Source organism: Mauremys reevesii, linkage group 11 (genome assembly GCF_016161935.1).
Source record: "Mauremys reevesii isolate NIE-2019 linkage group 11, ASM1616193v1, whole genome shotgun sequence".
Classification (NCBI taxonomy): Eukaryota; Metazoa; Chordata; order Testudines; family Geoemydidae; genus Mauremys; species Mauremys reevesii.
In genome coordinates this window covers 5,688,378-5,704,291 of record NC_052633.1, presented here as the reverse complement: position 1 = coordinate 5,704,291, position 15,914 = coordinate 5,688,378, and the positions used below count along the sequence as shown (strand labels likewise).

General features: G+C 47.2%; 1 protein-coding gene across 1 annotated transcript; it reads right to left on the bottom strand.

Annotated features, from left to right (window-relative positions):
- Nucleotides 1-2,415: 2,415 nt before the first annotated feature.
- LOC120374489 (zinc finger protein 665-like) lies at nt 2,416-14,124 on the bottom strand. Its single transcript, XM_039494236.1, has 5 exons — nt 14,097-14,124; nt 13,328-13,429; nt 12,447-12,905; nt 10,657-11,535; nt 2,416-3,891 (listed from the first exon to the last, which is right to left on the bottom strand). Exons 1-5 carry the CDS (start codon nt 14,122-14,124, stop codon nt 2,921-2,923), a joined length of 2,439 nt encoding a protein of 812 aa, XP_039350170.1. The 3' UTR covers nt 2,416-2,920.
- Between the last annotated feature and the right edge of the window lie 1,790 nt (nt 14,125-15,914).

Sequence of the window (15,914 nt, the reverse complement as noted above, 5' to 3'; positions counted from 1 at the left end):
TGTGCTGTAGTGTCCAGGAAATGGATCTTTTCTGTGGATTGGTCCAGGCTGAGGTTGGTGGTGGGGTGGAAATTGTTGAAATCCAGGTGGAATTCTTCAAGGGCCTCCTTCCCATGGATCCATATGATGAAGATGTCATCAATGTAGCACAAGTAAAGATTTAGCTTCATCACAAGGTGAAAAAGCAGCCAACCTTCCCATCTGCAACAATCCCAGCTCAGCAGGAAAAAGCCCAGAAGCAGCTTTGCCAAGAGATGGAAGCAGAGATGAAAGCACAGAATGATTACTATGTCTTTGGAATCCATTCAAATCCCCCCTCCAGGTCTGTGACATTTTCACATCTAGTCCCAGTGACTTTGATTTAGGATCAAAGTGTGATACCTAAGCACAGGGAGCATGCAGAACACGGCATCATGTGACACTTTGGGAGGTGCAGGGGTAGAACATGGGGAGGATAAATGTTATTGTCGCTTACACAGAAGCTAATGCTGCTTGGGCAAGGGGGGATTGTGACAGTGATGAGGAAGGAGGGAATCCCTTTGATTCACCCCATCTCCTTTGGGTGTCACCCCAGGCTGAAATGACACAGTTTTCCTACTCCACTCCTGCTCTTTGTTCTATTTCACTCTATTATACATGAGGAAAACGGTAGAAAAAATATTTCTGTCCAGCACAACCCAGACAAGGTGAGAACAACTTGGATTGAGACAATCTGTCCCCAAACGGGAACTCAGTGACCAACAATCACTTTGTAATGGGAGAAATGGTATCAATGTGATGCTCAGGGTTTGTCTAGGGTAGGGAAAATGAGGGAGGTGAGCTCAGGCCACGGGGAAAGCTAACCCCAGCCACTGTGCCCGGGTTATATCTGCACTGCAAATGTAGTCATGTTGTTACAACAAGATTGCTGAGCACCTACTTCCATGTACAATCCCAGTGGAGACAAGGCACAGGCTGTTTTTACCTCAGTGTAGCTAGTGTCGACTTTGAGTATCTCCCGTACGTGGTGCTGATGGGTATTTCTGGCAGAAGGACACACTCCCAACTCCTGTGTTCCACAGGGATTGGTAATGTAGGCACTCTTCCTTTCTGTATTATGCTGTATTAATCTTTGTAATAAAAACCTCACTAATAAATTGATTAAGCCTAGTTATTGGACAGATCTTTTTTTAAATTTATATTTCACCCACAACAAATGTGATCATGTCCAGTTACTTCAATTGGTTCTACAATTTGTGGTACGCTGTTGTTTACTGTTTCAGAATAGAAATGTTAAAATGCTACCTGTTCCTAGCATGCCAAATAGCTTGGAGTATTCTTTCCCGCTGGCTGAACTACACTTGAACTTCCTCCATATCATGATGGAAGAGTGGGAAAAAGATCCATAGAAAATAAGATATTATCGTTTTAGCAAAAGGTCATTTGTTTCAAAGTCCCCAATAATTCTGAGGTACATTCTGTCAAACAAAAGTAATATGTAATTATGAGACCAAACCACCTTCAGGACAGAGAGAAAAACCCACAACACAGAGGGGTAGAAGACGCTTTCAGTTTTATATAAAATGAAATTCCAGAGCACTCCTGAAATTCCTGATAACTCAAACTCAAAATAGATTTTCCCAAACTCTCTTCACTCTGTGCCATCTCGTTATTATTGAGTCATGTTATGTACAAAAGATTTAGCTTCATCACAATGGGAGAGAGGAAGCAGCCAATCTTTCCATCTGCAAACAATCCCAGCTCAGCAGGAAAAAGCCCAGAAGCAGCTTTGCCAAGAGATGGAAGCAGAGATGAAAGCACAGGATGATTACTCTGTGTTTGGGATCCATTCAAATTCCCCATCCAGGTCTTGACAATTTCACATCTAGCCCCAATGACTCTGATTTAAGATCAAAGTGTGATACCTAAGCACAGGGAGCATGCAGAACACAGCATCACGTGACACATTGGGAGGTGCAGGGGTAGAACGTTGGGAGGATAAACACTATTGTGGCTTACACAGAAGCTAATGCTGCTGGAGCGAGGGGGGACTGTGACAGTGATGGGGAAAGAGGGACTCCTTTGATCCTTCAGGTATCACAGAGGCTGAAATGACACATTTTTCCTACCCCTGCTATTTGTTCTATTTCAATCTATATTAATTGAGGAAAATGGTAGAAAAATACTTTTGTCCAGCACAACCCTGAGCAAGGTGAGAATAACTGGGATTGAGACAATCTGTCCCCAAGGGGCTAAAAATCACTTTGTAATGGGGGAATGGTATCAACTCGATCCTTGGGGTTTGTCTAGAGTAGAAAAAATGATGCAGGTGAGCTCATCAAGGAGAAAGGGGGGAGGGATAGCTCAGTGGTTTGAGCATTGGCCTGCTAAACCCAGGGTTGTGAGTTCAATCCTTGAGGGGGCCACTTAGGGATCTGGGGCAAAAATTGGTCCTGCTAGTGAAGGCAGGGGGCTGGACTAGATGACCTTTCAAGGTCCCTTCCAGTTCTAGGAGATTGGTATATCTCCAATTATTACCTTTAAAGACAACCCCAGCCACTGTACCGAGGTTATGTCGGCACTGCAAATGTAGTTGTGTTGTTACAAGATCACTAACCTGAGCAGCTACATCCATGTGCAATCCCAGTGGAGACAAGGCACAGGTAGTTTTTACCGCAGTGTAGCTAGTCAAGGTCAAACCCATGTCCCCCACCTGGTGCTGATGAATATTTCTGGCAGGAGGGTGATACAGTCCCAGGTGATAGCAGACAGAGGAGTTGATAAAGGATGATGGGATTCACCCCAAAGAAGAAGGGGCAAAAGACAGAGGCAGGCAACTCACATGGAGCTGAGACACCACAGTGAAGAAAATGGTGCAAATTACTTGGGAATTATTTTACAAAAAAATCTTTGGCCAGCTGTAGTCAAGAGGTTTATGGCATTACTGGCCTGTGTGGATTCTCTTATGTCTGATAAAAGCTGACCTCTGTCTAAAACTTTTGCCGCACTCGGGGCATGTGAAGGGTCTCTTTACTGTGTGGATTCTCTGATGTGTGATGAGGGTTTTCCTCTCACTAAATCTTTTCCCACATTCAGAGCATGAGTAGGGTCGTTCTCCTGTGTGGATCCTCTGATGTGATATAAGGTGTGAACTCTGGCTAAAACTTTTACGGCACTCAAAGCATGTGTAGGGTCTCTCTCCAGTGTGGACTCTCTGATGTGCTGTCAGATTTGATCTGTGTTTGAAGCTTTTCCCGCACTCAGGGCATGTGAAGGATCTCTCTCCTGTATGGACTCTCTGATGTGTGATGAGGGTTGAGCTCACACTGAAGCTTTTCCCACACTCAGAACATGTGTAGGGTCGCTCTCCTGTATGAATTCTCTGGTGTGTAATGAGCTGTAATCTTCCATTGAGGCTTTTCCCACAGTCAGAGCATGTGTAGGGTCGCTCTCCTGTGTGGATTCTCTTATGTACGATAAAGGCTGAGCTCCAACGAAAGCTTTTCCCACACTCAAAGCATGTGTAGGGGCGCTCTCCAGTGTGGACTCTCCGATGTCTGATAAGGTGTGAGCTCACATTGAAGCTTTTCCCACACTCAGAGCATGAGTAGGGTCGCTCTCCTGTATGGATTCTCTGATGTGTGATAAGGCTTGAGCGCTGATTGAAGCTTTTCCCGCACTCAGCGCACGTATAAGATTTCTCTCCCGTGTTGATTTTTTCATGGTTAATAAGGTCTGAGCAGCTGCTGAAGCTTTTATCAGGCCTACGCTGACTCTCACAGGTTTTTGCCTCTGCACGACTCAAAGAAACTTTCTCTTTGGATCTTTCTGCTAACATCCCATGTGGTGCTACTTCCTCAGTATTTTCCTTCTTGGGAGTCTTCTTCTTGTTCTCACTCACCATCCCATCACCTGGAAGGACAGAGAGAGAATCCAGACATAGGTCACTCCCTGTGCTGGGGAGAAAGGAAACCTCAGAGAGTGGAATGGAAAAAAGTGAGAACAAACCAAAATAAGTGCGGGAAAGATCAAACAAAATAGGATTTGATTTCCACCCTTTATCTCCACCCCTTCCCCAAAGGATAGAGAGGTGGGCAGTAAATTTTCCCACAGTGCACCACAATCCTAGAGCCAGAGCAGCTATATTAGGTCACTAGAAATTCTGCGTGTGGTCATTTTGACTTGGGTCTTGGCACTGCTGTGTGGACACCAGAGTCCTAAGTTCTAGCAAAGGTTAGAAAAGTCTTAACACAGGCTTAAAATACAATACAGACACTCAAGACCAGGGTTTTTTCACATGTGTCATCTGACTCAATTCCCACTAAGCCTGAGCTCTGGTCTACAGTAGGGGTGGGGTCAACCTAAGATACACAACTTCAGCTACGCGTAACTTAGGTCGACTTACCTGGCCGTGAGGATGGCAGCGAGTCGACCGCTGCCGCTCCCCCGTCGACTCTGCTTCCGCCTCTCACGAGCTGGAGTTCTGGAGTCGATAGTGAGCGCGTTCGGGGATCGATTTAGCTGCATCTAGACGAGATGCGATAAATCGATCCCCGATAGATCGATCTCTACCCGCCGATCCGGTGGGTAGTGAAGACCTGCCCTGAGATTATATTGCAGTGTAGACATACATAATGTCTTTTGCTATAAGCATTGGAGGAAGGGGTCTCGCACTTTGTTGGAAGATTTGCATCATGAAAAAAACACCTGTATTCTATTTTATCATTTTCTAATCTGTCAGAGTAGCAGGAGTTGGAGAAGTGATGCAAATGCATAAGACACAAGAGCAAAGCTAAGAGACAAAAGCATAGAATCAGGACTCAACATTCCTGTATCCTGCAGTTTGAACTTGGAGTATGACACATTCATTCCTTCACTGACCATCATCACGTGCACAGCATGGAAGTGCTCCTTGTCCAAAAAGTCCATCAGATGGGGATCCAGGGAGAAGGAATGTCCTCTGAAGGCACCGTTTCTCTCTTTGACCCGTGAAACTTTGGACCCAAATGGCAAATGACAATTGCTCCCAATTTAATCATGGCATTCTTTGGCACCAGAATGAATTCCCCTGAACTAAGGAGCAGTGTTCTAAAAATAAATAGTTTAGCTGGGTCATAGGTCATCATAGTTTCCATCTCTGCAGTGAAAATCAACCACTGGATACCTGCTATTTCTACCTGAGTTCTTGTCTAATTCTTGGCCTTGCTTGGGATAACTTGACACTTCTCTGTGGTAGAATCCTTACCAAACCACACCAAATGTCAGTTGTGATAGTGAGGAATAGCTTCCCCAAACATGATCAGTTTGTTTATTAGATATGGTGGCACAGATCTAAGATAGGGACTACATCCAGGCCTGGACCAGAATCCCTGTAACCCACCAAAGGTGGGGTGTTTATTAAAAGCGGGTATAATTCTGAAGCTGTCTCACATTCAACAATGGCTTCATTGTATACATATTTGCAGCATCTACCAGGGGTAAGCACCTCAAAAATGCCATGTTCTCCATCTCTACAGAGGGATTGTGTTTCCCAAATAACAGGCAGCGTGCACCTGATTTGGAAGGAAATGTCTTCAATAGTAACCTCCTGTAGGGCCTGGACAACAATTGCTTTGGGATCCTAATCCATGGGCCTTTTGCCAAATTCCAAGACACTAACTGGGGAATACACTTCCCAGATATCTAAAACTATATTGCCATATTGCCAAGTGAAAAACAGTGTGTTGACCAAACTAAGTTAAAACCCACAGTGCTTCATCACACTAGCTGACAGAACTAGATCAGAGGGATTTGCGATCCGACTATTGAGCAAATTGAGTCAGTATATTCTTCAGCTAAACTAAAGACAAGTGGAAAAATACCGGTTGTGAAATCATGGCAGTGCTGTTGCAATGACAGTTACCATGTAAGAATGGAATTTTACTGAACCCTAAGTTCTACCATGGAACTATTATTCTGGCATGTAGTTTGCTTATCTAAGTTCTCACAATCAGAATTACTATTCAGGGATGTAAATTGTTTTACTACAAACTACCAGTTTGTCTGGGATATCAGTTCTTATAAGTAAAAGGTTAAAAGTTTGATAACTGATAAAAATATAGATGTATTATTGTAGCAAGTGTAAGTGGTATTGATAATCAAAATAAGAAAATACTCAGTAGTGCATATGTAAAGTATATTATATTTGAAGTCCTTTGTATTCATGTTAACTTCTAACAAACTGTGTGGCAGGTAGATAATACAGCCTTTGTAAGAACATCTGCTTTGTATCTGTGCTGTGGAGTGAAAGCTTAGCAAAAATTAAGATACAAGAAGCTTGTAAAATACACTTAAATACAACAGCTTCTAGGTGTTGTGCTATATCTGGCTACGACAATATATATGAAATTAGGTGAGAGAAAGTCTGTACATTCTATAATTAGCCTATATTAATAGTATATACAGGTCTGTCGCATCTTACGCACATTTAACCTGTGCAAATTCAGCTTTACGCGGTCGACAAAAACAAAAGAGAGAAAAATAACAGTTTAAATACTGTGCCTGCCTGGTTTTGTTTGTTTGTTTTGCCGACGACTTTCAGTGCGCCACTGTAGGGGCCAGCCGGTGCCCGGTCTGCAGCAACCCGGCAGCCTGCGTCCTTCCCTCCCCGCCGACCGACGACTTTCAATTCACCTGCAGGTGGGAGCGGCACGGAGCCCTCGCGGCAGGCGGCGTGGCAGGAGGGGCTAAGTGGCGAGTGCCCCGGCTGAAGGAAGCCCTGGCCACCCCACTTCTCTCTCCCTCCCTGCCCCGCTAGCTGGGGTGTGCACTCCACTGGCCGGGGCATGTCTGCAGCGCAGGGAGTCCCGCTAGCCAGAGTGCAGCCGCCAGCCACCCAGAGGCTCACCAGCGCAGCCAGGGGAGGCAGCCGCGAGCTGCCAAGTAAGAGGCACTGAAAGTTTGCACCCTGGTTTTTTTTGTTGTTTTTTTGGTTTGCCGCTCCAGCCACTCTGCACCCTGTTATTTTTGTTGTTGTTGTTGTTGCTTCACCGCTCCGGCTGCCCTTCTTTCTTTTTCGCTTGGGGCGGCAAAAAAGCCAGAGCCAGCCCTGCCTGTAGTGCGGGCGATTCCGCCTGCCATTACACTCAATGTAATTTTGACTATATGCGATTTTCACTTTACGTGCTGACTGTGGAACATAACCCCAGCGTAAGATGAGACAGACCTGTACAGTACGAAAATTATATATAATATCCCATATGTTTCCTGAACTGTCCTCATGTTACTATCTTCCAAAATGCTTTTTCACTTATATTAAACAAAGAGCTGAAACATTGTACTTAAGGGCTAGGCACAAACATAGCACAGATCAGTGCTTCAAAAAGTTGGGAAGGCCCCTGGCAGTCCAGGCTGGTTTGTTTACCTGCCACGTCCGCAGGTTCGGCTGATCGCGGCTCCCACTGGCCGCGGTTCGCCGCTCCAGCCCAATGGGGGCTGTGGGAAGGGTGGCCAGGACATCCCTCGGCCCGCACTGCTTCCCACAGCCCCCATTGGCCTGGGACAGCGAACCACGGCCAGTGGGAACCACAATTGGCCAAACCTGCTGTTTCAGAATAGAAATATTAAAATGCTACCTGTTCCTAGGTAGCATGCCAAATAGCTTGGAGTATTCTTTCCCGCTGGCTGAACTACACTTGAACTTCCTCCATATCATGATGGAGGAGTGGGGAAAAGACCCATAGAAAATAAGATATTATCGCTTTAGCAAACGGTCATTTGTCTCAAAGTCCCCAATAAATCTGAGGTACATTCTGTCAAACAAAAGTAATATCTAATTATGAGACCAAACCACCTTCAGGACAGAGAGAAAAACCCACAACACAGAGGGGTAGAAGACACTTTCAGTTTCATATAAAATGAAATTCCAGAGCAGGTTATGTCTGATAACTCAAAATCAAACACATTGAGAGGTACAGGGGTAGAACGTGGAGAGGATAAACGCTATTGTGGCTTACACAGAAGCTAATGCTGCTGGGGCGAGGGGGGATTGTGACAGTGATGGGGAAGGAGGGAATCCCTTTGACACACCCCATCTCCTTCAGGTGTCACAGAGGCTGAAATGACAAATTTTCCTTATGCCACTCCTGCTCTTTGTTCCATTTCAATCTATTTTAATTGAGGAAAATGGTAGAAAAAAATTATTCTGTCCAGCACAACCCTGAGCAAGGTGAGAACAAGTGGGATTGAGACAATCTGTCTCCAAGATTAATTCGGCAGTGTGCATCCATGTACCGAGGCTAGTGTCGATTTCCGGAGCGTTGCACTGTGAGTAGCTATCCCATAGTTCCCGCAGTCTCCCCCGCCCATTGGAATTCTGGGTTGAGATACCAATACATGATGGGGCAAAAACACTGTTGTGGGTGATTCTGGGTAAATGTCATCAGACAATCCTCCCTCCGTGAAAGCAACGGCGGACAATCATTTTGCGCCCTTTTCCCTGGATTCCCTGGGCAGACGCCATAACACGGCAACCATGGAGCCCGTTCAGCCTTTTTTCACTATCACCGTATGTCTACTGGATGTTGCTAACAGACGCGGTACTGCAGCGCTACACAGCAGCATCCCCTTGTCTTTTGCAAGTTAGCAAAGATGGTTACCAGCTCTATTGTACTGTCTGCTGCTTTGCAAGTTGACAATGACGGTTACCAGTCATACTGTACTGTCTCCTGCTGTCATGGGTGCTCCTGGCTGGCCTGGTGAGGTCGGCCGGGGGTGCATGGACAAAAATGGGAATGACTCCCCAGGTCATTCTCTTCTTTAAGTTTTGTCTAAAAGGAGAGTCAGTCCTGGCTAGAATATCAGGCAAGCCTACTAAAGAACCAGAGAGGCAAACGGCCACTCCGGGTCAGTGCCCCAGACATCCTGCAGAAATGATGAGCTGCATGCCATTCTAGGGGGTGCCCCTGCAACAACCCCACCCGTTGCTTCCCTCCTCCCCCAACCCTCTCTGGCTATCTTGGCAGTTATCCCCCCATTTGTGTGATGAAGTAATAAAGAATGCATGAATTTGAAACAACACTGACTTTATTGCCTCTGCAAGCAGAGATCAAAGGGGGGAGGGGAGGGCAGCCTCCAGCTGCTATGATATTCCAGGCAGGACTGAATCTCCAGGAGACAAAGCTTAAAGAAGGGAATGACCGGGAGTCATTCCCATTTTTGCCCAGGCGTTCCCGGCCGACCTCACCAAGGCCAGCCAGGAGCACTCACACGATGACGATGATGGATATCAGTCATACTGCACTGTCTGACGTCCGCAAGGGAAGGGGATGCTGCTGTGTAGCGCTGCAGCACCGTGTCTGCCAGCTGCAACCAGCAGACATACGGTGACATTGAAAAAAGGCGAGAAACGATTTTTTCCCCTTTGGTTTCACATGGGGCGGGGGGGTGACGACTTATACCCTGAACCACCCGTGACAATGTTTTTGACCCTTCAGGCTTTGGGAGCTCAGCCAAGAATTCAAATGGTTTTCAGAGAGTGCAGGAACTGTGGGATAGCTACAGTCATCAGTCGCCCCTCCCTCCGTGAGCATCCATTTCATTCTTTGGCTTTCTGGTACACTTGTCTCAGCTCCTTAAGTTTCACGCAGCACTGTGTGGAGTCCCTGTTGTGACCTCTGTCCATCATAGTCTTGGAGATTTTTTCAAATGTTTTGGCATTTCGTCTATTGGAATGGAGTTCTGATAGAACAGATTCATCTCCCCATACAGAGATCAGATTCAGTATCTCCCGTACGGTCCATGCTGGAGCTCTTTTTTTATTCTGGGACTGCATGGTCACCTGTGCTGATCAGCACTCCACGCTGGGCAAACAGGAAATGAAATTCAAAAGTTCACGGGGCTTTCCTGTCTACCTGGCCAGTGCATCTGAGTTCAGATTGCTGTCCAGAGCAGTCACAATGGTGCACTCCCGGAGGCCAATACCGTCGAATTGCAGCCACACTACCCCTAATCTGAAATGGCAATACCGATTTCAGTGCTACTCCCCTCGTCGGGGAGGAGTACAGATATCGATATTAAGAGCCCTTTATATGGAAATAAAGGGCTTCGTTGTGTGGACGGGTGCAGCGTTAATTCAGTTTAACGCTGCTAAATTTGAAATAAACTCGTAGTGTAGACCAGGCCTGTGACTAACAATCACTTTCTAATGGGGGAATGGTATCAATGTAATGCTTGGGGTTTGTCTAGACTAGGAAAAATGATGGAGGTGAGCTCAGGTCAAGGGGAAAGCTAACTCCAGCCACTGTACCCAGATTACGTCTGCACTGCAAATGTAGTTGTGTTGTTACAATAAGATCTTTAAGATGAGCAGCTACCTCCATGTAGAACCCCACTGGGGACAAGGCATGGGTAGTTTTTACCTCAGTGTAGCTACTCGAGGTCAACCCATCTTCCCTACCTGGTGCTGATGGATATGTCTGGCAAGAGGACACACTCCCAGGAGATATGAGAAAGAAGTTGATAAAGTTTGATGGGAATGACCCCAAAGAAGGGGAAGGGGCAAAAGGCAGAGGCAGGAAACTCACATGGAGCTGAGAGACCACACTGAAGAAAATGGTACAAACTATGTGGGAATTCACTAATGTATTTCTTTAAAAATCTTTGGCCAGCCCTAGTCAAGACATTTATGGCATTACTCACCTGTGTGGATTCTCTTATGTCGGATAAAACTTGAGCTCCAACTAAAGCTTTTCCCACACTCAAGGCATCTGTAGGGTCTCTCTCCAGTATGGATTCTCCGATGTCTGATGAGGTATGCACTGACTTTGAAGCTTTTCCCGCACTCAGGGCATGTGAAGGATCCCGCTCCAGTGTGGATTCTCTGATGTGTGATAAGGTGTGAGCGCTTGATGAAGCTTTTCCCGCACTCAGAGCACTTGTAGGATGTCTCTCCCGTGTGGACTCTCCGGTGTCTGATGAAGTATGACCTGTCTTTGTAACTTTTCCCACAGTCAGAGCATGTCAAGGATCCCCCTCCTGTGTGGATTTGCTGATGTCTGATGAGGTGTGAAGTCACACTGAAGCTTTTTCCGCACTCAGAACACTTGTAGGGGCGCTCGCCTGTGTGAATTCTCTGATGTCTGATAAGGTGTGAGCTCTCACTGAAGCTCTTCCCGCACTCAAAACACTTGTAGGGTCGCTCTCCGGTGTGGATTCTCTCATGTATGATAAGGTTTGAGCTTCGATTGAAGCTTTTCCCACACTCAGAGCACGTGTAAGGTCGCTCTCCTGTGTGGATTCTCTGATGTGTGATAAGGTCTGAGCGCCGAGTGAAGTGTTTCCCGCACTCAGAGCACATGTACGGTCTCTCTCCCATGTTGATTCTATCATGTCTAATAAAGTCTGAGCCACCACTGAAGGTTTTCTCTGGCCTATGCGGACTCTCACAGGCTTTAGCCTGTGCAAAACTCCAAGAAATTTTCCCTTTGGATCTTCCTGCTAATGTCCCATGTGGTTCGACTTGCTCAGCATCTTCCTGGCAGGAGGTGGTCTTCTTGTTTTCACTCACCTTCCCATTGCCTGGAAGGAGAGAGAATCCAGACATCAGTCACTCCCTGTGCTGGGGATAAAGGAAATCTTAGGGAGGGATAGCTCAGTGGTTTGAGCATTGGCCTGCTAAACCCAGGGTTGTGAGCTCAATCCTTGAGGGGGCCAGTTAGGGATCTGGGGCAAAAATCTGTCTGGGGATTGGTCCTGCTTTGAGCAGGGGGTTGGACTAGATGACCTCCTGAGGTCCCTTCCAACCCTGATAGTCCATGATTCATAGAGTCTATGAAAGGAATGGAAAAAGGTGGGAACAAACCAAAATAAATGCTTGAGAGATATAAAAGAAATCAGGATTTGATTTCCACCTTTACTGCCCATCCTCAAATCTCTTCCCCAGAAGACAGAGAGGTGAGCAGTAAATTTTCCCACAGTGCACCACAGTCTTAGAGCTAAAGAAGGCACATTTTGGGAGGGGAAACTAGTGACTCTGGAATGTGGTTACTTTGACTCAGGTCTGGGCACTGCTGTGTGGACGCCAGAGCCCTAGGTTCCAGCACAGGTTAAAAAAGTCTTAACATAGGGTTAAAATACAATGTAGATACTCAAGCCCATGGTTTCTTCAAGATCGTTAAGCTGAGCAGCTAACTCCCTGTACAATCCCAGTGCAGACAAGGCACAGGTACTTTTTACCTCACTGTAGGGTCAACCCCATCTCCCCAATCGGGCACTGATGGTATTTCCGGCAGGAGGACAACACAATCCCAGGACATATCAGACAAAGAGTTGTGAAAGAAGGGTGAGGTGCAAAAGACAGAGACAGGCAACTCACGTGGAGCTGAGAGGCCACACAGAAGAAAATGGAGAAAACTACTTGGGAATTACCTAATGTATTTCTTTAAAAATCTTTGGCCAGCCCTAGTCAAGACATTTATGGCATTACTCGCCTGTGTGGGTTCTCTTATGTCTCATAAAAGCTGAGTCCTGTCTAAAGCTTCTCCCGCACTCAGGGCATGTGAAGGATCGCTCGCCTGTGTGGATTCTCTGATGTGTGATAAGGTGTGCGCGCCGATTGAAGCTTTTCTCACACTCGGCGCATGTGTACGGTCGCTCTCCTGTGTGGACTCTCCGATGTCTGCTGAGGTTTGAGCTGTGGTTGAAGCTTTTCTCACAATAACAGCATGAGTAGGGTCTCTCTCCCGTGTTGAATCTTTCGTGTCTAATAATGTCTGAGCAGCTCCTAAAGCTTTTCTCTGGCCTATGCTGACTCTCACAGGCTTTAACCTCTCCACAGCTCCCAGAAACTTTCTCTTTGCATCTTCCTGCTAATGTCCCATGTGGTTCCAGTTGCTCAGCATCAACCTGCTGTGGATTCTGCTCCTCATTCTCACTCACGATCCAATTACCTGGAAGGAGAGAGAGAGAATCCAGGCATCGGTCACTCCCTGTGCTGGGGAGAAAGGAAACCCCAGAGAGGAATGGGAAAAGGTGGGACCACACCAAAATAAGAGCTGGAGACATCAAACAAAAGAGGATTTGATTTGCACCCCTGCCCCAACCTACCCTACCAAAAGCCCTTCCCCTGCGGACAGAGAGATGGGGTCATTTCTGGGTCCACATCCCATTCAGGGGGAAGGAAGATTGGAGAGGGAGCTACAGCCAGGTGTCAGTCAGGAGAGGAAGGAGGCCAGGAGTGGCATCTGCCACGAGGATGCCACACTTGCTGGGAACAATTCTGAGTTCAGAGAAGTCACAAGACCTTTGTAAGGAATCCCAAACGTTTCCTTCATTCATGTACAGTTTCTGAGTTGGTTAGCTGAGTCCTCACCTGTCTGGAGCTCTCTTTCCTCAGAGCCCTGGAGATCTGGGACCCATGGATCTTCCCCTTGTTCCAGCCGGGAGATCACATCAGGTTTGGAATCTGGAAACCCTGCATAAGAGAACAAAAACAAGAGAGATCAGTGGAATTTGTGGGATACTTGTCACAAAGAACATTCCATGGTTTTACCCTCAGCTCACTTTTAAGCATTCCTGGGCTCCAATCAGTAGGACAGTTATTATTATTAATCATGCTCATTACAGTAGTGCCTAAGGGCCAATAAAAAATGGGACCCCATTGTTCTTGGCATTGTATAGACACAGAGTAGTAGAATGTCCATGCCCTGAGGTGGGGGAAGAATTAGAATACAGGAGCAGAGTGAACAATGTAATGGCAGACAGATATGACAAACACAGGCATAACCTGATATGATTGTATTTAACTGTGATGGGGTACACAGTCCCCACATTGGGCCTGATAAGGTTAAAGGACACTACCGGGTACAGGTAGCCATGCCCCGAGGCCTGTGGAGCATGCTTCAGCTGGAGGAACAGGTTAAAAGATGCTTAGAAGCCCAAGGAAATGGGAGAGAGGGAACAGGCTAAGGGAAAACAGGTTCTTCTCCTGAAGGTTGGACCTGGGATAGAACGACAGTGGTGAGGCCCCCAGGCCGTGCCATCTCCAAAACCCACTCCTCCTTTTCTCACAACCAACAGACCCCACAGGGCTCTGCTCTTTTGAACTCAGGGGGAGCCGGAGTGGGAGATGAGACACTAACCAGAGACCTCGTCAGAGGCCGTTGCCATGGTGGAGAACTACTTGATGTCCCTTGGGTCCAAAGCTGAACCACCAAAAGCCAGTCTGGTGCACCTCTGGAGCCCCCAAGTGCCACTGAGCCCAAACCTCACTGAGGCTATCCAGCTGGTCTTGGAGACAGGAACACAAAGACCAAGAGAGGAGCCTGGAAGCCCACCTTCAGCTAGTGAAAAGACATTTGGGTCAAGCCGAGCAGCCTTATTTGAAGGGGACATCCCACTCAGGAGAATCAACGGCAAAACCTGGGGGCTGCTTGCCTGTGAGCAGCCAGGCCATTTCAGATGGGACTGCCCATTCGTGGACTATAATTAAGGGCAGGCCTGGAGAGTGGATAACTGGGCTCAGAAAATGGGCCCAGGGAAAATGTGAGTCTCCTTGCTAGTGAATGGAGTAAAAGTACAAAATAGACCCTGGCTGCAGTCAGACTTTAGTCAGGGAATGATTGGTTGAATCGGAAGGAGAATCTAGAGGCATGATCTACTGCCAATGTATCCATGCAACATACAACCCTGTTCGATGAGACCAACTCACTCTGCAAGACCACACTGAGACAGTGCAGGCCAGAGTGGCCAAAGACCTGGCCTATCTGGTCATACTTTGGCATGACTGGAAGTTTTTCAGGGAGGATGTCCAGGGATGTCGTGGAGCATCTGCAGAGGGGCTAGAGCCTGGACTGGAAGAACCAGGAGGACAGCAGATGGCCATGGTGGCCAAGAGGAGGTGCCAAGAGGAGATGGCTCCATTGGAAGCCAAAGATCCAGGAGAGAGAAAGTATGCTGATGGATAAATGACTTTTCACCCGAACTTAACTGGAGCAGTAGGGGCCTGCTACCACCTCGCAACCTGGACCTGCTATCTAACAAATAAACATCGTGGGAGAGCAAAGGAGGGACCCAACCCTGAGTCAGGTTTACGAACATCTCACCCATGTAGATGACAAAGTGCTAGATGCTCAGCAGCTGAAACAGTGGCCCTATTTCTGATAGGGGAGGTCAGAATGCAGCTTTGGTACCCAGGAATTTCCAAAGGGGAGGTGCTTCAGCTGGCCCATGCAGCGCTGTGCCGGGGCACTTGGGGACAGAGCAGACACTCAACAGAGTGACCACGGAGTTCTACTGGCTGGGCATCCACCCCAGAGGCACGGGACTATTGTGCCTCCTGCCCCAAGTACCAGTGGGTGAGCCAGAAAAAGATCTTAGAGCCCCCCTGGTACTACTACCCACTGCAGGGGTCCCTCTGACTGGAAGGTGCTAGGTAAGGGGACAGGGGAAGGATCACTGGATGATTCCCCTGTTATGTCCATTCTTTGGAAGCATCTGGCATTGGGCCCTGTCAGAAGACAGGCTACTGGGCTAGATGGACCATTGCTCTGACCCAGTGTGGCCGTTCTTATGTTCTTATGGGTAGGCACAGAGCTGGTGGGTCTGCTGAAAACGTCTGCAGCCAGGTACTAATGTAGATTGGTGACCTTGGACTGTGCGACCACATAACCGGAGGCTATTCCCCTCTGGTCAGAAATGGCAGCTGTCGTTGCCAGTAAGCTCATGAAAGTTGCCTGAATAGGGATCTCAAAAGAATTACTGACAGAGCAAGGGACAAACGTCACCTCACAGTTAATGAAGGAGGTGTGCGACCTGCTGCAGTTCAAGTCCTTGAAGACGTCGGTATACAACCACCAAACTGACAGCCTGGTGGAACAGTTTAACAAAACATTACAAAATTGAGGAAGGTGATGACCACTGACTCCTAACACTGGGACCATCCTACCTGTTCTCACCAC

Bases quoted from the DNA above. Each gene is read 5' to 3' on its own strand.
- LOC120374489 (XM_039494236.1), bottom strand. From the start codon at position 14,124: ATGGCAACGGCCTCTGACGAGGTCTCTG. The intron at 13,430-14,096 runs GTTAGTGTCTCA...TCTCTTATGCAG, and splicing joins GGCCTCTGACGAGGTCTCTG to GGTTTCCAGATTCCAAACCT. The intron at 3,892-10,656 runs GTGAGTAATGCC...CTGTCCTTCCAG, and splicing joins ACATAAGAGAATCCACACAG to GTGATGGGATGGTGAGTGAG.